Genomic DNA, 21063 nt, shown 5'->3' on the forward strand with positions numbered 1-21063 from the left:
GACATTTAACCCCCAATGTGGGATCTAGAAACCAGCGGGTATCTTTACGGTGGCTTTGTGCTTCTTTTATTTACAGTGTACTCTAAATGCTCAGTTTCTGACATTTTTCCCCCACTTAGATCTAAATGATGCCAAAGAAAGGGAGCATCCTTCATACGGTCACTTTAGGCATACAGTGCTGGTTGTGTGCTCCATCAACCTGCTATTCAAACCTACTGTTTGCGAAGGAATGAGCAGAAAGTTTTAGATAGTGGCTGGAACTGAGGGGCTTCACAAGACCCAGTAATAAAAATCAAAGAACTATTTTGAGCTGTGAGACTACTTGTAGCGCAAAAAGAGTAATATCAAGGTGGAAAAGAACAACAAACCCATGTGCACCGTAACGCTCCACTTGCACCATCAGTGTTAATACCCCCACTAAATCTGTCTATAGAATGTTTTCTGTGGCATACTGTTGGGTGATGTCTGCTGAGAGTTTGCTCAATGTTTAATTCTCCTAACTGTGTTACCTAAGCGAATCACGCCTCTTAGGCTCGAACAACAACAAGCCAGCGATCTCTCTCTGCTCGGCTGAAGCCCTGGCACTGCGGCTGACCTCTGATCCTCCGGCTTAACAGAACAAGAGCAGCTTTGTTTACGAGGCCACAGACAGAACGCACTGACCTTTCAGTCCTGGAGCGTTCAGGTCTGAAAATTATTAGGACAAACTTTGAACCTGCTCCTTTATTCATCACCCTATTGAACCATATTCATTACTGGTTCACCGCGGCTTTTAGCAGCAGCATGGCATGGCTTTAGCAGAGATTACAAAACAGTTAAATAAGACACTTTACTATTTATGGATTAAATATTAATATCAATATTCAACTCCCACTTCAGCCAAACAGTCCTGATAAACTTACTGTTTGCTACCTGCACAAGCGTCAAGCAAGCTTAAAACTACCTTTGCTAAGTTGTTGAAGACAAAACAAGAGTCAAAGTAATAAACTGGATTTAGACGCGATGTGTGGAAATGTGAAACTTCATGCGTACTCTTAGTTACTGTATATGACAGTTTTCATGTTGTTCTCCAGCTTAACTATATTTTAAGTAAATTAATAAATATCTTAACATATTTATTAATATCTAATCTTTATTTAGATATTGAATAATATCTTTAATATTAAAGTTGATTCATTTTTAGGCAAAGGTTTTCCCTAAAAATAATTCAAGATTAAAGAGGACTTATTGCTACCATTTCCTGCTCCATATTTTGTATTCATGGATTTGTAGCGTTTTATGATTCACAGTGTAAAACATAGATAAAGATTCATTTAATGAGCCTTGGTTCTTCCCCTCAGTTCACACTGACTGAAACAAGTAGTGCTTTTCCAGCAGTACCTACTCGGCAGGGGGGTTCCAAGCAATCTGAGGTGATCCGAGAATGTGACGTCGTCAGACTGCTGACTGAACGGCTAGTCAGCAGCTTCATTCGACGAGTCATGAGAGCACCCCCTTCACGAAAATCTAAAACTGTCATTTTTGAAACCAGCAACTCGGGAAATGGAAGAAAAACAAACAACAACACGGGTGTCCCCGAGTCTGACAAAAAGCCACAGACCGAGCAACACATATACCATCGCATACAAATGACAACGTGTGATGTTTGACCGGGTTGCTATAACTACTCCACTCACGTTAAGTGGTACTTGATGTAATGAAAAACAAGCTGTAATGAGTTGTGATGCGTCAGCTTGCGTTAAGCCAATCTGAAAAGGTACTCACAGGGTTTACTTGCGCTGACATGGTTAAGCTGTACATACTCTGATTTTACCATGTTTAACATGAGCATCCACCCACTGTCAAAGTATACGAGGAGGGAAAGTGTTTGTTTTTTTAAAGGAAACCTACTAGAGTCCCTATAAACGGGGCTCTTTTAGCCCAGTGAAACGTCCCTATGAGTGGCTTTAAATGTAAAGCCAACGTTACACAACATGTTCAATGAATATAAACAAACTGCGGTGCTGAAATTTTTCGATCATCTTATTTATTCATTAAAAATCACAAACAGTTTTTTAGGTAACTAATGTGTGAGACAAACGTATAACATAACAAACGAATAATGATGTAACGCGGGATGACGAACTAACAATTCCCATCAACATGCTGAGCAAACAACAGCAGCTGACTTCTTATCATCTCCGCTGCTGCAGTGACTCTTGCCAATTAGTGAGTAAGGCTGGAAAACAAACTGTGCTCACTTTGAGAGGTCAATTCTCTGACAGGAACATTTGGAGTTTTAGCATGATCGCAGACTTTACAAAAACAAGAGAACACTCACCGTCATGACTGACTCAGTGGTCCTCCGGTCCAACGACTTGGCTCTTCTCAGAGGGGGCAGGGTAGAGGGAAAGTCCAGACCCTGACCCACGTCTTGCCTCTGTTCCTAAACAACACACGCATATAAACACCCTTAAAGGAGCTCTCAGCAACTTCCAAGAAACTACTGTCACTACTGACACCCACAGCCTTTTAGTGAACTACAGTCAGCATTCCCATGCTCAACATCAACAATACAAGTGATGAGTAATTTATAACACTTTGCACTGCATCCTTCACATAGAAAACAGTCCATAGTACAGATGAAAAAAGGAAGCATAGATGCATGTTTGAGTTTTCTGTGAGATTTGTGTAAATTGGCTCTACCAGAATGTTTGCATAATAGTGCAAGTAATAAGTAGCGGGCAAATGTTTTTATAGAAAACACACAGAATAGGCAAGAATCACTGACCCATTCTTTTGTAATCAGGTCTGTTTGAGTGGGTATTAATGAGCTGTGGAGAAATTTCATGACAAACACTACTTTGTTGAGCCCATGTGTTTTATGAGGCCGAATTCGGCACTGAATCAAAGAGGCTGAAAACAAAAATACACACTGTTAGCATGAGGCTAAATGCGTCAGCTGGAAATGTGTGCATTGTTTCAACGCAACAATAAGGAGAACAGAGCGTTTGTGTGCAGTAAGAGACACACAAGCAGTCTTGGCTGCTTTATTTGCGTACGTGTACGTAATATTTTTATGGTGAAACAGATCCAGGGCCAAGTGGTGTCCGAGTGGGGACTCTGTGTCGAGTCACTGTCTTGCTAAACTCAGGCCCGAGTTGCTCAAACCTAGCGCAAGGGGCTAGGGTGGGAAAGGAAAATGTAATCACCAGGGGAATCCCACCACAGAGTGGAAACTGGAAATGAATACAGCAACCCCTGCTGACCTCTGACCTACAAGCAAAACAAAGACAGGACAGAGAGAGGGAGAGGACGGAGGGAAGAGGGTGAGGATAAGGGAAAAGAAAGAGGAGGAGCGGTGGGATAGCAGCGGGGCAGAGGGGGAACCAAAACTTGTCCTGGTAGGGCCACTGCTGAGAACACATCTGGCTTTCCATGTGATGTTGTTGAAAATCACTGTTTACACATATTACCATATCTATTGTGAACTGCAGCACAATATTGGCACTGTTGGACTGAACACACCCACACTCACACACGTTACCTCTCTCTGGAAGCGTCTGTGTTCACTTCGGCCTTGTCTGACTCTGCTTCTCCCCGACTCCTCCACCTCCATTTTTTCCGGATTCTCCAACTCCAAGGCCTCCAACTTCTCGATAACACCGGAGCGACTGCAAACAAATGCACACTTTGGTTAAACATGTAAGGCGTTCAGTTTCTATAAATCGTCATGAATGGTAATGACACTGAAAGGCTCTCAACTGGCATGTTGACCTAACTTGAACAGTTTTTAACACATTACAAGACGCTGGAATTGGGAATGAGTTAACTGGAAGAAAATTAGAGATTTTCTTCTACAGCAGCCTGACAAACATTTAGTCACTAATCAGATCAGTTGTCCTAGCTCTGGGATCATCTGCTTGTTTCTGTTCTTACAGTCTTGATGATCACAATGGACTTGTGCTGTTAAGACTGGTTGATTTACAGTACTGACTAACTCATAATAGAGTATAAATCTACAGGTCTGCTTAAAGCAACCTGTAGCATTATAGTACAAATGGATTACCAATTCAAAAGTGCTGGGCCTCTCTGTGTGGAGACCACATGTTTGCAAAATTACCCCCCAAAAAAAGCGTCATTCTCCAAATACTTTAAACCCTGGGAACTTTTTCCCTTTGGCACTGATCATCGGTGCCACATACTGGAAGCACAAACTTGCTTATATTTCTGACCCTGCAGTCAAACAGCAGGTAAAGTTGTTGATGCGTTTAGAAAGCTTTTGCTGCTGCAGGATTAAAGTCATTATGGGTTAATCTTCAGGTCTGTGACACTGTAGCAGCAGGTTTTTAAGTCACGCCTCCTAAGGGGAAATGAAAGCTTGCTCTGCCAGTGCTGTCAAGAAATGTTTCCTTGGGCGAAGGAAAAAAAAAATGCAAATACTTCAAATGTAAATGTAAAGAGTTGAGATGTTCCCCGTAAATAGTCATGGGTCTTTGATGTAGTGGACAGGCTGATCATCTGCAACAGATTACGCTAAAGAAACTCATTCACAGAACGATCTCTCAAGGGTAAAATGAGTGCTGGATCACAGATCTGAGAACAGCCTACGCGCGCTCAAGTCCATCTGCAACCTTCCTCAGTCTGTGACACACAACACCGCCTGCTCTGACACATTCCCACACAGGCCTTTTGTTCAATAACAGAAATCTGCATTACAGAGAGGAAGAGGGCAAGAAGCAGTGGGAAATATTATATTACTCTTTTGCTTAAATGCTGCCCTTATTTGGGGACACTTCTGCTACAGTCGCTGCCCTTAAAAGGGAATAAAGCAGAGGGGAGGAGGATGAGGACAGTGTGGAGGCCACCGTTTGCCCCCGTCAGGCTCACATGAAGTTGTCAGAAATACACATCAGATGAGGAACAGACAAGGACCAGGAGTGCACATGCGCTTTCTGGCTAAGTGCTGTTGCTTCTGTTACTTCATTTCAGTTAGGAAAAAGAAAAGCACCACTTGGCACATGCTGTCTTTTTAAAGGGAATTTCCTTGAACTTTAAAATATTATTCAAATTAAAACCAAATGACTGAATGTGAAACAGGGCGAAATGACAAAGGTTCATCTGTTAGGCAGGCAGGCCTGGACCAGACCATGTAAGCCCATCATGCAAGGACAAAAGCTCGTGCCTTTTGATAAACCTGCACGAGGTAGCCAGTGTGAAGGATGGAGACTCAAAACTAGCAGAAAACTAACACAGTAGTGCCACGCTGCCAACACTGGGCCATGCAGTCAGCTGTAGAAAACCCTTTATGATCCTTCCACAGGTTTACCTTGTTGCGACATCTACTTCTAGATGGATCTTGCTGACCAGAGGCTTTGCTTCTATCATCTCATCCTGAGCTGAACTAACAAACTCAGCAGTGAATAAGTATGAACTTTCAGGAAAGGGATTTCAGTCGTAACGGGATTTAATGACATTTCTCAGTGAGGGACCACATCTTCGAGTTGTTGTGTCTATTTTCCATCCTTGGCCCCATTACTGCAATGTCAAAAAATATAAAGCTGGCTGCTGTTGCTACGCAGATGCCTGCTGTGTTAATGTGCCATTTACATAATGGCACATTAACATTGGTAAGTGTTGGAAAGCGGCTCCTAGGCTGCTCCCCTGGTTGCTGTACAGACAGATGTGTGCTCACTTGAACATGAACTGGTTCAGGACACTAATAATGTTCAAGGGCCACTTTCCTCCTCCTCCTTTTCCCTTTAGGCCTGGCAGGTATGGAGCTATCTGAATGGCACAGGAAGCTGGCTCTGGGAGGAAAATGATGACCCCGCTACCCCTGTAACAACCTCACCTACTAGGTTTGTTTGAAGTGTTGCCCTCACTGGTGTCTGTGTGTGCGAGAGAGACCTTTCACAAACATAACCAGTCGTGGAGAGTCAGATTGCTGAATGGAAAGTACAAAACCTGCACTGTGCGCTTTTTTAAAAGGAGGAAAAAGTTGAAAGGCAGGGGTGATTGTTAAGGAACACATTTTCCCATAAAAACACGGGTAAAATACTGATGCTATCCAATATAACGCAGAGAGCTGAGATTCTAAGAAAGCATTCCACTGACCTGGTTCATCAGGTTTAATCAGATGCTGATTAAACTGCTAGTTCACAGCAGATCTTATCACCTTTGGTTATCAACATGCTACCTGCATGCTCATATGTAGTACTTTTTTCAATCAAGTCCATCTGAGCACAAAAAATACAACTAAGACAGAGCTAGAGTTCATAGTTTGTGTATCACATTTAAATGTCTGTGGACAAATGACAACGCTGTGTGACTTAACCTAATCGTGATCAACTTCCAGAGAGCTTTACTGACAGTCAGGAGTGGGTGGCTATCGACCGTAGCTACAACTTAGAAGAGGTAGTGTAATTTATTTTCTGAGCTATTGGGAAGATGAGACAAGATGGATCCAAAAGACGGCACAATAACTGTACAAGGCTGCACAATTCACCATTTCCACTGATCAGTCTGACTGAATTAGTGACAAAATCAGCCAGATTGCATTAACAGCTGTTTGCATACAAAGAGAGACGTCTTGCGAATATCTGTGAAATCAGATTATCATTAATGTAAAATGAAAACAGCTCAGCTTCCAAATGCTTCACTTGTTGCCGTTTTGCTGGATGAAAGTTTAGAAGTCAGTGAACACTGACCTCCTCTCGGGGCTGAAGACGGCCTCTCTCTCCTGCCTGTCTGGGCTCCTGAACCGGCTCCTCTTCTCAGCCTTTCTAGCCTCAGCCTCCAACCGCCGAGACCGCGTCGTGTCGTGGTGGCTGTAGGAGTGACCGCTCCTCTGGGTGGCCGGGTGGCTGTCTGTGCTCGTCACCGTGCTGCCGCTGGCATCCGAGTCGAGAGAGCTGACCGAGCCGCTGATGTGAGAGCCGTTGGAGAGCAGGGAGCTGCCGGAGGGGAAGGGGTCGCTGGGAGCTGGAGAGAGGCAGCGCGGAATGCCTCCCAGGCTGGAGCAGGAGCCGGTCGGGGACAGCAGGTCGCTGGGAGGCTGGGGGGTGGAGCCGTGCAACGGCAGGCCGCCCCGGTCCACTTCATCACCGTTCACTGAGCCTGCATCAGAAGCCTGGGCCGCAGATGCAGAGTCCCCTACAGATGAGGAACAGAGGATGCCATGATGCCATATATTTATTTAAAATAAAATTAATTGAATACATTTGACTTAAAAAGACAAAAACCCATTTGATTAGACTCTCTACCTTGGAAACATGTATTTTTATGTCATTTTAAATTGCTTTAATTTCTTCTTCAATAATAAACAACCCATTATCTAGAAAACAACTGGCTGGGTAAAGCCTAATGAAAAACTTAAATGTGGTGTCTTTTTTACTTGGTTACATCCTTTTTGAATATCACCTTTGATCTTATTTATACTGTCTTATTCCTCCTTACCTGTAGGGGGCAGTGGTGATCCTGAAGGTAGCTCAGCAGCAGTCCAGACTGCTGCCCCTTCAGCCTCCCTCTGGTTCAGTTCTTCCTGCCAGATGATGGAGCTTGAATCTGGAACTTTTTCCGCTTCTGGGATACCGGACCCAGTTACTGCTACCTTGGCTGGACCCGGCTCCTGGATGTGAACGCACAATGAAGTCAAAAATGACGGCCTAAAGAAGGTGGCGCATGATCCTGACCTTTGAACGTTTGTGTTGTGAGGAGGATTACCTGGGAGGTGGCAGGCTCAACTTTGCGTTTCTTCTTCTGGTTCTGTTTGTTGGTTCGGGGGTAGACAATCAGCTGTTCACTCCACCTGCAGGTGTGTGCGTGCACAAACACACATGCCCAAAGATTTCTGAATATCAGACATCAGCATCCAACCCTGTGACAACCCATCAGTAATCATATCTGGACAAATTACCCATTGATGATCTCCTTATTCTCTCCTCTGATGTAGTACTCCTGGTCGGGTGTGATGATGCACAGTGAGTTCTTCTGGCCCGTCTTGGGCTCTGCATCAATGACGTCTGTACACAGGTTCATGTTGACTGTGCCCTGAGGGAGCGTGCTTGGCTAGAAAAGACACAATATGAAAAAATGAGCAGAGACATATCCAAATATTTGGATATTTATACACTGTGTAGGTATCCAGTTTTCACTTTGGAGATATGGGTAACTGTTTTACTTTTTTTTTTTTTTTTTTTGCATGTGACATGTGAAAGATCTCTACTATCTCCTTCATGGAAATCTCCCTCATGGCCAATCATTATGTTTAACATGCATGTATGGTACTCAGCACAGACCTACAAATTAGCCTCCATATTTGCTTGTGCTTGTGCGTCACATAGCTAAGCGAAGCGAAGTGTTAGGTTAGAGACCTAAGACCTGTTCATTTTAAAAACAGAGCGAGAACAAATGTGTGGTGTGCTCGCCCAGCTAAATACTCATATCACGTTCCAAAGGAAAACATGCTTCAGATCTGTCATACTGTACGAACCCTCGGCTGCTATCGCCACGTCACCATGGTAACGAGTTGAGTTCTGTTATAGCACACTGAGTGAAAAGTGAAGGTAACAGCATGCTCAGTGAAGAACAGAGCTGTTTGTAGCATGGAGACTGATAGCTTTCAGCGTCATGGTTGATCCACAAAGCACAAACCACAGTCAAAGCTCTGACTAGGGCTGGGCCATATCATACTGTTCACGGTTATACCGGTATAACATTTGTGTTGTTTGTGTTGTTGGGCAACGATAAGAAAATGAAATATCGCGATAGAATATGGGTAAAATGCGCATGCGCAGTGCCTTTGTTTTCATACGCACATGGCGGCGACGCAGAACGAGAAGGGCGAAAGCGGATCGGTGAATGAAACAGATGAATCAGAATTGGTTTGTAAAAATGCTGCAACTTCACTGGTGTGGAACTGGTTTGGCTTTCGTCCATCAGATACACAACAAAGCACTATTTTTGGTAGAGCATGCTAGCGGGCCGTCGTTATCACCGTGTTGTTTGGAAAATACGGCACACTTAAAATCAATCCTTTGATTTTTCTGAAAGTCGACAGTGCCCCTTATAATCCCGCGTGCCTTATGTATGAATTCTGGTTGTGTTTACTGACCTCGAAACGATTTTATGTACACCGCGCTCGAAAATCTGTCAAATGTTTTTGCTAAGCTACGAACCCACATCGCTTGATGGATTGTCGGAGCATTATGGCTATCGTAGGCAGGAGCCTGGCGGAGTGATACGTACTGTGCTTCAACATAATATTACCGTATTGTGTGTGTATAACCTCTTTTTAAGTTTTGTGGATATTATACATGGTTATGCTGAGGATATGTCGGCCAATTTCCACTGGAAATGCCTTTTGGTTAAACTGTCAGCGAGGAATTTGCATTTGCACTGTTACATTTTTATATAACTTTAATGCACATAAAAAACAGCTGCTTGTTTAAGTGAAAATACATTGATGGGTTGTTTTTTTTTTTTGCATTAATAAAGTTGTGGAGTTGTAAAGTATTTTGTCTAGTGTCAATTATATTGTCAGTTACATCGTTATCGCAAATTTTCAAATTTATATCGTGATAAATATTTTTGGTCATATCGCCCTGCCCTAGCTCTGACGTCACTTCCCTGTATGTTTTGTGTGGTCCGACTGCCATTTGAACCTGTACTGTCTCGTTAATGTCGAGAAAACCCCCCAAACTTCCTCTCCGACCTTCTCAGAATCCTGCCGCTCTGTTATCAGCCTTTGCTGCACTGTGCCTGCTACAGATGTAAAACAGGTGCTGGGTCTTTTTCCAGCTCCTTTTAAGGCCACTGAACACAGATCCAGCTTTATTAAGATCTATCTGTAAAGCCCTAGGGCCTGCCAAATATGGCAATTACATGGCGTCGTACCTCAGAACTGAGACGCTGTGGAAGAATTTCCTCCAATAGAAAGAAAAATGATCATGTGTGAAAATAAGGACCAAATGGCTGACAACTATGTGCAAGCCCACAGGGTTGCAAGACTAATGCCACATTAATAAATCGAACGATATTTGCTGTGATCAGAGAAGCTGAAGCCCAGCAGCGCTTTAAGAAGTGCAAAACAATTCTGAGTCGGTGTACTCTAGTAATCTCTTCTCAGCATTAGTACTTTCTGACTCAACTTTTCTACGAAACAAACAACTAAGCTCAGGAAACCTATCCCAGCTGTCTTAGGGTGAGAGGCAGGGTACACCCTGGACAGGCCAGTCTGTCACAGGGCTAACACAGAGAGACAACCATTCACGCCCACATTCGTACCTATGGGCAATTTTGTGTTTCCAATTAACCTATCACCACTAACTGCATGCCTTTGGACTGTGGGAGGAAGCCGAAGTACCCGGGGAACCCACGCAAACACGGGGAGAACATGAAAACTCTGCACAGAAAGACCCCAGCCTGATGGTGGAATTGAACTCAGGACCTTCTTGCTGTGAGGCAACAGTGCTAACCACTGTGACACTGTGCTGTCAATTTTTAGAAGCTAAAATAGAAAAATGAGTACCATGTCCACAAAAAAGCAGCATCAGTTTTAAGACCCAATGTTTTATCTCTGCTTTAAGGCTGAGGAACAGAAATATTGTCCCTTTGATGGGTGGAGACTTATGGGTCTGCACCAAAAAGAACACGGTCTTTCTGGTGCAGCACAACACAAGAAACACATAAATGTAATGTTGCTCAGTTTGAACATTTTTACTCATTCAGCATGCAATTATTGACATTTATGGCCTTTATACTGCCAGGTCACTGAGTTTCATACTCGTCCTATACACCTGTGGCCATTAAAGTGATTCAAACACCTGATTTTAATGATCTGAATGAAGGAATGAAACATAAAAAAAAATGCTCCACACACACACCCAATAGTAACTAGGCCGCAACCTAGTAGCTGAGGCCTAGCAGACTCTGATCAGCTCTAGCAGCCTGCATCTCTGCTATATTTTAATGTTATAAAATTTGGGCGTTTAGCATAGAAAACTCCTGGATGTTAGCCTCTGTTGGATCCAGCCTCAATCAGCGCTATTTTATGCAATGAAAATCATCTCTCTTTGCTCCAACACATCCAAACTGTTTACTACATACGTAAGTGCACCACACCGCAAACATAACTACGCTTCTTGCCGAAGCATGACTGGGAATCATCAGCAGCATGTCTGCAGGAAAAAAATGTTTGATGGGTGCGACGGAGTACTTCATATTAGAAGTTAGTGATTTGTTGGTGTGATACGCATGTAGTAACCTGTTATGCAGGAAACTTTGTGTTGTGTTGGGAAAAAAAGAGAATATTTTATAAAATAGCGCTGATTGCATCATGTGAAGATCTGCTTTGCTGGCTGATTGCACGACTCGCTACACCCGGCCTGGTGAGGTAAAGCTGGAGTGTGAACTCCAGCTTGTCGGTCTGGTGACTCAAACAGGGTCTCCTCTATACAGATCTCATTCATAAAGTGCTTTACAAACCCGAACATTACAGATAACAGCTGGATTTTCCCGTTTGAGTGCAGCTAGCCAAAATCCGTAGAGCCACTTACGTCTAAAGAGACAGTGAAAGTGGACAGTATATCCTCAGCTTTAACATAAAACTCATTGCTGCAGCCTGGGGCAGCACAAAAGTGATCCATTTAAACTGATTTTTAGTTATAGTCTCCTTATCTTCCTCTGAATTATCAATTCTTTCACCGGTTATCTAACATAAGCTAATGCTAATTCGCTGCAACCAACCAAACCACATGACAACATCAGTTCAGTACTGACAGCAGATGGCACTAAACATGCTTTTGAAACTTTAACATTAAGCACTTATTTCTTAAATCCAGCTTCACAGACAGAGTTGATGATGATGATGATGTAAATTAGCCTTCGTGTTAGCCCTGCGACAGACTGGCGATCTGTCCAGGGTGTACCCCGCCTCTCGCCCTTTGACAGCTGGGGTAGGCTCCAGCACCCCCCGCGACCATGAAAAGGATAAGCAGAAGCGAATGGATGGATGGATGTTTAGTGCTTCATGTCCTCCTTAAGAGGCTCAAAATTAGACGATGACTCCTGAAGGTTTTCCTGCCTGCTAGAAAATCCCTTGAAAGTTCTGAAATACAATGGCCTTACTGTTTTCCTATGCAAATACTGACTGTAAAATATTGCAGCCTTACTATTTTTAATGTGTTCAGCATGTGGACTTTTAGGAAAAGCAAACTTGTTAAAACTGGATTTCTTGTAATATATTTGCTAGTGTTTGATCCAGTAAGTAAGATTGATTTCGCTGTTCACTGTGCCCGAAGGTGGCTTTACTGTATTTTGTTGCTGCTAGGTGGAGCATGAACTACTGCAGTCCAGCTGATGCTGACAGCATAAAGGCAACTTGTTGCTTAGAAACTGCCCTCAGCTACTGGCACCAAAACAAAGGAGATGTATCTGCCAAGGCTACTATTCAAAAACAAATGAATTGTCCTGGGTTTGATTTTTACAAAACCAGGCCAATTCCATATCCTCCAATTGTGTCCGTCTTCCATGTGGTGACTAATTTTAGCTTGGCTATGGGGTATTATTAAAAGAAACGACTTTCTCATACAGTCCTCTCGAGATCTCTGGCTGACACGACACAAGAAACAACAACACTGAGAGAAAACGGCACTCAAACAATACAACCCACACGAGACTGACAATTAAAATGCTTCATGCTAAGAAAATGGACTTTTAGGTAAAATATGTATTTAAAAAAAACATTTTATGTTACAGCCCCAGCCCAACAGTAAACTTTCCAGAAAACTGTTAAAACGGCATGAAAAAATAAGTGGGCCAGCTTTAGAATTGAGTGGAGTACACCCACTCCATAAATGATAAATCCTCCAGGAGGCTTTTTACAGGCAGAGCCAAAGGCAAATCCGCCACAGCAGGCTCTGGAGAGAGACTGCTGTTTTATGTGCTGCTTGTTCCTAGATACAGTTCCCCACCATCAAAACCTTTAACACGGAGAAGCCTAAACAATGTTAAAACAACCATCAACTGATTGAGATGTGCTAGAGTGGGTTATTCTAGCAGCACTGGTGACAGAAATCCCACTGTTTCCCTTTCTAAAACATGATGTAAAACAGAAGCAGCTCTGGATTAAAGCGGTCACCTCCCGACCTCTTCTTCAGCGTGTTCTCATGGTCATTGACCTTTTAACCTAAAAGCTTTCGGGGTGGTCCCACTCTGTGTTAGATCTTCATGAAAAATGTCTCACTTTCCATTCATTTACTTGTTTAAGAGTGACGTTCAAGTATGGGAAGCATTATGATGGGCCAGCATCAGTGGAGCAGGGTGCTTACTGTGGCAGGCTGTGTGTGAGGAATGTCTGGGTCTGGGGCATATCTGACGTTTCCTCTGTGGGTTTTTTTCCCTTTTTTTTTTTTTTTTTTTTTTTAGGGGCTAGTGCTCCTTTTCTCTTTCTCTGTATGGTCCCGGAGCTGCAAGTACACTGCAGTTCACCAAATAAGGGCATTAAAGGAGGAATGCTGCATTAGACAGAAAAGCATCTTTCCCTCTTTTCATGGAGAAAATAGTTCAGCATTAAGGGTGTACTGCTTCAGATAGACTGCTGCCTAGATGGCGAAAAATATCAGACGACGTCATTGCTCCAAGTTAAACAATCTTGGGATTCAAGGAAACCCATCGTTTTCCCTCTTACTTTATCTTATATACAGTATATACACTGTTCCAGTGGCAGACGCTCATATTAAACGCAGCCAAAGAGTTAAGTCCAATTAATCCTTTTAATCCCTGAGATTTCAGTGAAAGGGGATACTCTTAGTGGCCGTCTCCAACACGCAGTTCTGGCAGTGAGCACAGAAACCTGCCTGTGTTACCTGTTGTTTGTGTGGAGAAGCCAATCAGAACAAAGCTTGCTTATATGTGGGTGTCTGTAAAGCAAGAGGAACTAAACAGTCGAGCAGAGCATGATTTCTGAATATTAAAATAGCCAGAACATTAAAAAATACTATATATATATTTTGTTACTAATTCTTGTCTAAAATATTACTTAACATTAGTTATTATTATTCTGCCCTTGAAGGGAAGGAGTGTGTAATCGATTCTGTCTGTTTGCTAGCAGTCTAGTGTCCGCAGTTTTCTAGATATCATTTTCATATTTTGTGTGACGGTAGATAACAATAAGAGCTAGTCCTGATTTTATCAGTGTGAACAGTGGGTCAAGGTCACGCCGAACGTGAAAAATCAGCAGAACCTTAAGAGATAATATACTAGGCCTGGGAGGACATGAATACCTAGGTTGGCTTAGTATTTGACCTTGACCTTCATTGTCAGCGCCCAAAGTTCACCTTGAAAAAATTTCAAGAAACCATATTGAGTAATATATCATACGAAAGGGCACGGAGAGCACACTTTACGCTCTACGACATCATAATGACAGCATAACGACAGCATAACAGGATGTCATCATATTGTACTAAAAACAAAACATCAAAGGTTAGTCTATCCTTTGCCCTTTGGGGCGAGTTTCACTCTGCGTGGTCTTGTTTTTTGTTCTTTTTTTAAAATTTTACCGGCGTGTGGTAGGATTTTAGTCAGGTTTCCAGTCACTCCAAATGTTTACTTGTCCTTCCCAACTAAACAGCTTGTTTCAGACATTGGAGGAACTGTGGCAATTCCAAGGATTTTTTTCTAGTCACACTGCTGAGCTCTACAGTGACGGAGAGAGACAGCGCTGTATTCTATAGTCTTTACGCACATGTTCAGCACTTTGGCTAGTGGCTGCTGTTTGAAGTGCTTTATAAATACATTTGGCTTGGCTTTGCAAGTGTGTGTGTCAAAAATCTGTCTTGTCTGTTTAGCAGAGAAGCAGCAACAAGGAAGAATAAAGAAGAGGAAGGGTTAGCATTCTGCTGCTCAAATGCAACAAGTGGTCTACAGTTTAGAAAGTATTATTTATAGTCAAGAATGCCATATAGTACCCTGTGACTACACAGTGCAAATTATTGGTCAATAGTTTTACAAAATGTAAAACCTTACACAGCATCTCCACCTGACTGAATGAGTGTGAACCATAATTATAATCAAAACTATTGTTTTAGTCTTAGTCAGTAAAAAGAAACAAACACTGAACCCTTCTGAAGCATCTTGAGAGCAAAGCTATAAAATAAGGTTCCAAATGTGTCGTTTTCCCTTCATGCGACAATAAAAGTGTAGAGAATGCCGTCAAAACAGTTAAAGACAAAGAGCGAGTAGGAGTGGCTCATCTAAATCTCTGATACAACAAGGCCAGAGAAAGTCAGAGAAACAGGAATAAATGTCAACCTCAATCACATCATTTCAACCCTCCATTGGTGGCTTGAGCTACTCTGTAAACAACGATGAGCCTGATGAGTTTGAAAACAGTAACGGTGGTCATAAGCTCCGAGGGCTTGGAGAGTTCCTATCTTCAGGGGTCTAGAGCACAAAGCGGCCACTTCCCTGACCCACTTTTCCTGCCTTGTGGAGCAGATGAAAAGACCAAAAGACAATGAGGCAGACAGTTTTGGAATCACTGTTACAATGAGAGGAAAACAACTGCACACCAGCCTGGGTGTCGCTGGAAACACATTACACAGTGGAAACGTGCACACGCACGCTCACAAGCACCACATTTCCTCCCATTGTCATCACTGGCAACAGAAAAGAGATTCACCATGTGCTGATGTAAAGTCAGCTCATCTCCCTCCCCCTCACTGTCCTGCTCACTCACAAAAAGAAAGATGAAAGGCAAAGGTAAACACTCGTGTGACCTATGATTTCTACAGAATACATGAGAAAGTCACTCTCTGTGTTTCCGGCAGGCTGGTTGGTAGTGTGCGGCCCCCAGTGTTTACTCACAAGCAGCCTAATCTCCAGTCTGATCGGCTGGTATGGGTTTGGTCACCCGTGTCGCATTCCCCTGGCGCTACACTAGCACAAGGCGCAGGCTCAGAGTGGGCAGGAGACACTTCCCAGCCTTTTACTCTCTATAGTTTGGAAAAAAGCTATAGAGAGTAAATTTTTAACTCAAAGTCTCCACAACATTAAACATGCACCTTTACTTATTTCAATGAAATGATTCAGTTCTATTCGCTCCTCCGTGAACTAGTGAGGAAAGTTTCTAATGCGGTTTGAGATTTTCAGCACTGCTAAGTGTTTTTAATCAACCTTCAGTATCAAGACCACATTCCCAGACAGAACTGAGAACACGCTACAAACAATAAAACACTAAATGTTTCTGCTGCACAGCAGAAGCAAGCGAAGCAAGCAAACTTCCTAGGAGAACGTCTAAAATTGGAAATGTCGGAGTCAGAAATCATTAAGCCACATCACATGATTTTAGTAGCTGCATTACTTTTGACTACGCAGCAACAAACCATATGAAGTGCTTACTAACTGCATGCTTTATCCACAACATGCATCAAAGTCATTATACACACACAAGCAAGCATGGGGTCTAAACTGAGCACAATTTATTGGATGAAGTGAAAAACCATCCATACAAATATTGACTGATTGATTTAAGAATCTTTTAGAGTTTTCCATTGTTCCTGTAAATGATTAGAACTCTTTCTGCTTGCATTTAAATGTTTCACGCTTTAACATTTCTCAACTGCTAACCAATAACAAGTTGCCTTTGCAGCTGTGTTAAAATCAGCTGGTCTGTGGGTAGCTTATGTTTGTTGTATGCACTGCTGTTGCTTTTTGCTTCGTGGTGGAATTATAATATATAATTCCTCCAAGTTTCTAAGTAAAAAACAAAGTTTTTTTTTTTTTAGCTTGGTGAGGGGAAACAGTTTTAAAAACGTTCCCCTACAGCCACCATCTGTGCTTTTATGCTGCTTTCCCCCCACCTGTTTCCTCATCAACGTGAGCTCCACTCTTACTCTCCATCCTGTTCAAGCCAACTTTTCACCTTACGCATACCGTTATCCCGGTCAGGTTGCATACCCCAAAATCTTTTACGCTGTGCAGCCAAATACCCAGGTAAACTGACAAACACAATACCAAATTTGGCTCAAGTGCCTTTATTTTAGCCAGTCTTGTAGCTGCTTAGTAGAGGAGAAGCACAGTTTTTCATTTTCTGTGGCATCAAACATCTGAATAACTGTTATACTGAATCTCGGGTCTGTCTAGACAGTTTATGGTTGATTTCAGTAACATAATCACTGTTGCCAGCCGCAGCTTCCCACACAGTTGCAGCAGAGACAGTGTCATTCACTTCTCACAACAAATGCCAACAAAGTCATCTTCTAGCTAGCACATCACCTTCACATCTGCACCACTTTCTACATAGCTCACGCCGGTCTTTATAAACTTTTTTATGTCCTGACATATAATCATGTTAAATGTCACATTTCTCTTAAGTATACTGATATAGGAGGGTTGTTTTTAACCATATTGCAAAGCCTTAATGAGCAGTTTCCAAAACATCTGTATAGACATCACACAAGAGTATAATCAAGTAAGATCAACAGTTATTGTAGGAAATGCTCCTCTAAAGAAAGAGAGTGACAGTGTTAGTGAAAGCCCTGATGGGTCGAGTGAAACTCAGTGAAAACTGATTCAGCAGCAAAGCCTCAGTCACAGCAAGCTGACTTTTTCAGTGTCTTTTGAAGTAGGAATCACACATACCAAGAAATTGCACTACCCCTAAACTGTACAACTACAACACGCAGACATGGACACCTGCTATGCCCTGAAAATTTTGATTTTCACCTTCACAGCCTGGCTTCCACGCCCATACAGAACGGAATGCAGAAAAAAAACATCCTTTACTCACCGATTCGTCCAGGGCAAAGCGCAGACAGCCATGTTCGTACAGCACAAAAAATCTCCGTTGCCATTTCTGTGAGAAGAAATTAGGTATTAGTGGCTAGCCTCAATTGTATCGACTTAGAGGCATCATACTCAGTACTCCTCTTTCAGGGCATTTCTGGTAACTGGAAGTAGGTGTGCAAGTATTAATGTCCATACAGTACATTGTACGAACATTTTATAGAGCAACATGCAGGACTACAACAAATGCCCTTACCCGAGATCTCTGCATAGGATTGTCAAAGTCAGTTCCTTCAGGGGCCAAGCACAGCCAGCCACCATAAATAGGTTTGGCCTGTAAAAAGAAAGAGGAAGAAAAAAAAAAAAAAAAACAGCAATTAAGGTAATCGTTAAAACTGGAAAAGAGTGGGAAATAAAGGCGATGGGAAGGAGAGGGAGAAGGTTTTTTGGGGGTTTTTGGATGTTGCCTCTCTTCATGCATTGAATTTTATACACAAAACCGCTTTGCGTGTCTTTTAATGTAATCAGCTCAATATGATGACACGCTTCAGTGCCTCTTTAAACCCATGTGACCACAGTAGATGAGATTCATATGACAAACTGACTGATGGCGTGTTTGACTGAAAAGTACCTCAATGAAAAAGATGGACAGAACTTCCATATAAACACCAAATGTGATCGCAGTTTTTTGTCTGCTAGTAGCAACAACTAAACTGAGATGAAGCTGGATGTGAAGCCAGCTTTATCATCTGTCGTTTTATGCATTTGAATACTGAAAAAAATTATTTGTGTATCGTGTATGTAAAGCCCAACTAAGGATAAGGGTTGGGAATTCGCATCAGCTACAATTGTGTATAGGGATGGGTACCGGTATCCGGTTCTGTCATAAACTGTAGTAACCAGACCGGAAAGCAGCGCACTTTTCGGTGCTTTATTTCGGTGCTTTTTTTTTTCCTGAGCTGTGATACACTTCTAGCCAATCATTTTACGTTTCCGAGGATAGTAGGCGGGTCCAGGTACATACGTTCTTTTAGAGCAGAGCTACAGATTAAAAATGCCCAAGGCGAAGCGGTCAAAAGTCTGGCTGTACTTCACAGCAAAACATGCAAACTCAGCAGCCTGCAACAAGTGCTTTAAGCTGATACTGCGATACTGTCAAAGGAGGTAACACCTCAAATCTGATGAAACACTTGGCGACGCATAGCGTTTTTTTTAAAAGCCGAAAAATGCGCCGTATTTGATAGCTTGCTGCGAGACCTCACACCGAGCACATCTACTGCGGGTGTGGTGCCTGTTATCGGACCCGGAGTTAGCAACATCCCCCAAGAACCCGAAGAGGAGAGTCCTGGCCCCTAGCCCTGCCAGTGTAGCAGAAATGATGACGGATGATGATGGCAGCAGCAGCCGTTCTTCTCTGCGTGAGTAGCTTAATGTTGTTCGTGTGTAATTTACGTTGAGTAGGCTAACCACGTTATTACATTAATGCATGTAAGGTGAACTAGCAAACATCATCATAGCTACATGCGGCTGTCTTCTTGTTTGATGGCAGATACTCCCTTCACCCTGGCCAAAAAGGCTAAAATGACCAAAGAAAAAGAGGGGAAACAATTAAACATGAGAGGTTTTTGGACAAAGTTTGTGTTTTTTCCATTGATTAAGCACTGCTTCCAGCCAAGAATGATACCATATATGCCCCACAGCTGCAGAAAAGGCTAACATTGTTATCTTTTTACCAAAAAAAACCAAAAACAGCTGAACATGAGTTTTTGGCCCAATTTTGTGTTCTCCATTCTTTAAGCACCGGCACCGTTTCAAAAGTACCGGTTTGGCACCGGTATCGGATAACACCTAAACGATACCCATCCCTACTTGTGTATATTGGGTGCAACCAACAAGTTGTGGAACAACATTAAACTTATTATCAACGACACCACTAGCTGCATTCCTCAGAACTTCATCATCAGAAGAATTTGGTTCATTCTAGTTGGCTCGGAGTCTGCCACTATGATTTCAGTACAAAAAATTTAAATGATTTAATATGCTGCAACTATTAGCTTTCTACGTGTAATACTATTTTCATGTTGACTAAAAAGGCATGGAGCGTGAACTGTAGCAGATTTAGTTCACCCAGAGAAAAGGTGCGGCTCTTACACCCCTCCATCCTGCAACCAATCGATTGGCTGAAGAGCAGATCAAGACCATCTCTGGTTCGCCACACTCCAGGCCAAAAGTGACATCATAAATGCTGGCTCAAGTGCAGCAATGACAAGCATAAACTCTGTGTCACACGGTCTCTGTGCTTTAAACGTTATTCATTAACAAGCGTCTCGCATACAAGCACTCACTCTCCCACCTCCTCAAAAGAACCCAACTTAAAAAGATTTTTCTGGAAAGTAAATGCATCCAACTGCTAGTGTGTTATTCCAATTCTCCTCCATGTCACTGCATGCCTACCATAAATCCATACGTGCCTCGTTCAACTTGCCTTGGCATGCCACTTAGTGGAGTTTTGGTGGGATGAACCCAGTATAAAGGATATTTAGCATGGGTAGGTGTGATACAGGTCAAATCTGGGGTCAAGAGCTCAGATCTTCATACAGTTAGACACTCCTAATGTGGTTCTATTCATTCACGTGACCAGCGTTGATTTGTTTGCACATACAGACATGTACACAAGGAGATCGCAAAATTCTTGTCATGCAACAACACGGATGTGGAAAGTGTAAACATTGCATTTGTAGCAGTGCATTGAGGGTTTAAGGCACAGCTATGGTCACGAAGCATGCCTCCCATGGAGTACTTGTCACTACCCCCTTAGACTGCAGTGGTTGTCCAGATACTACATGAGGATAGGAACTTCAGTTTATCTTTGGACTGGTGACAACACAGGGAATCCAGCTCTCACCTACAGAATAAAACCCACGTGGTAGCCGTCTGCAGCTGTAAATCCAGCTTAACTTAAGCTTTAGTCTCTGTGATCACTTACTTTTAACACACAACAGAGGTGCTGACATCTTTTCCTGCTGTGCAACTATTCATTCTGTTCTCTGCTCAGAACTGCTGTCTAACAGGACCTAAAAGTACTTCCTGGACAAACCTTTAATCATTTCTATAATTGTGCCGCCGCTTGGCAGCATAAACATAATTATATCACTGACTGCACAGTGTTGTGTGATGAGTTTCACTGACATGCAAAATGAGCAATCACTGACACAGATGACAGAATGTTGGCTTCACCATCACTGTTGCACAAAGGTACATGGGTTATCGTTAAAAAGCTCTCTAAATGTTTCT

At 42.6% G+C, this 21063-nt stretch overlaps 1 protein-coding gene across 6 annotated transcripts in view; it reads right to left on the bottom strand.

Annotated features, from left to right (window-relative positions):
- LOC120736645 (myosin phosphatase Rho interacting protein) overlaps window positions 1-21063 on the bottom strand; it is a 51601-nt gene that overhangs the window by 25471 nt on the left and 5067 nt on the right. For 4 of the 6 annotated variants that reach the window (XM_040036896.1, XM_040036898.1, XM_040036900.1 and 1 more), the window contains exons 2-9: window positions 18026-18103; window positions 17774-17839; window positions 7898-8049; window positions 7705-7789; window positions 7438-7609; window positions 6690-7134; window positions 3527-3653; window positions 2321-2425 (exon numbers count right to left, since the gene is read on the bottom strand). In XM_040036896.1, coding sequence (XP_039892830.1) covers window positions 2321-2425; window positions 3527-3653; window positions 6690-7134; window positions 7438-7609; window positions 7705-7789; window positions 7898-8049; window positions 17774-17839; window positions 18026-18103 — 1230 coding nt within the window. The other 2 variants (XM_040036897.1, XM_040036899.1) reach the window with 2 other exon arrangements.

This window comes from Simochromis diagramma, unplaced genomic scaffold (assembly GCF_900408965.1).
Source record: "Simochromis diagramma unplaced genomic scaffold, fSimDia1.1 OVJJ01000371.1, whole genome shotgun sequence".
Classification (NCBI taxonomy): Eukaryota; Metazoa; Chordata; class Actinopteri; order Cichliformes; family Cichlidae; genus Simochromis; species Simochromis diagramma.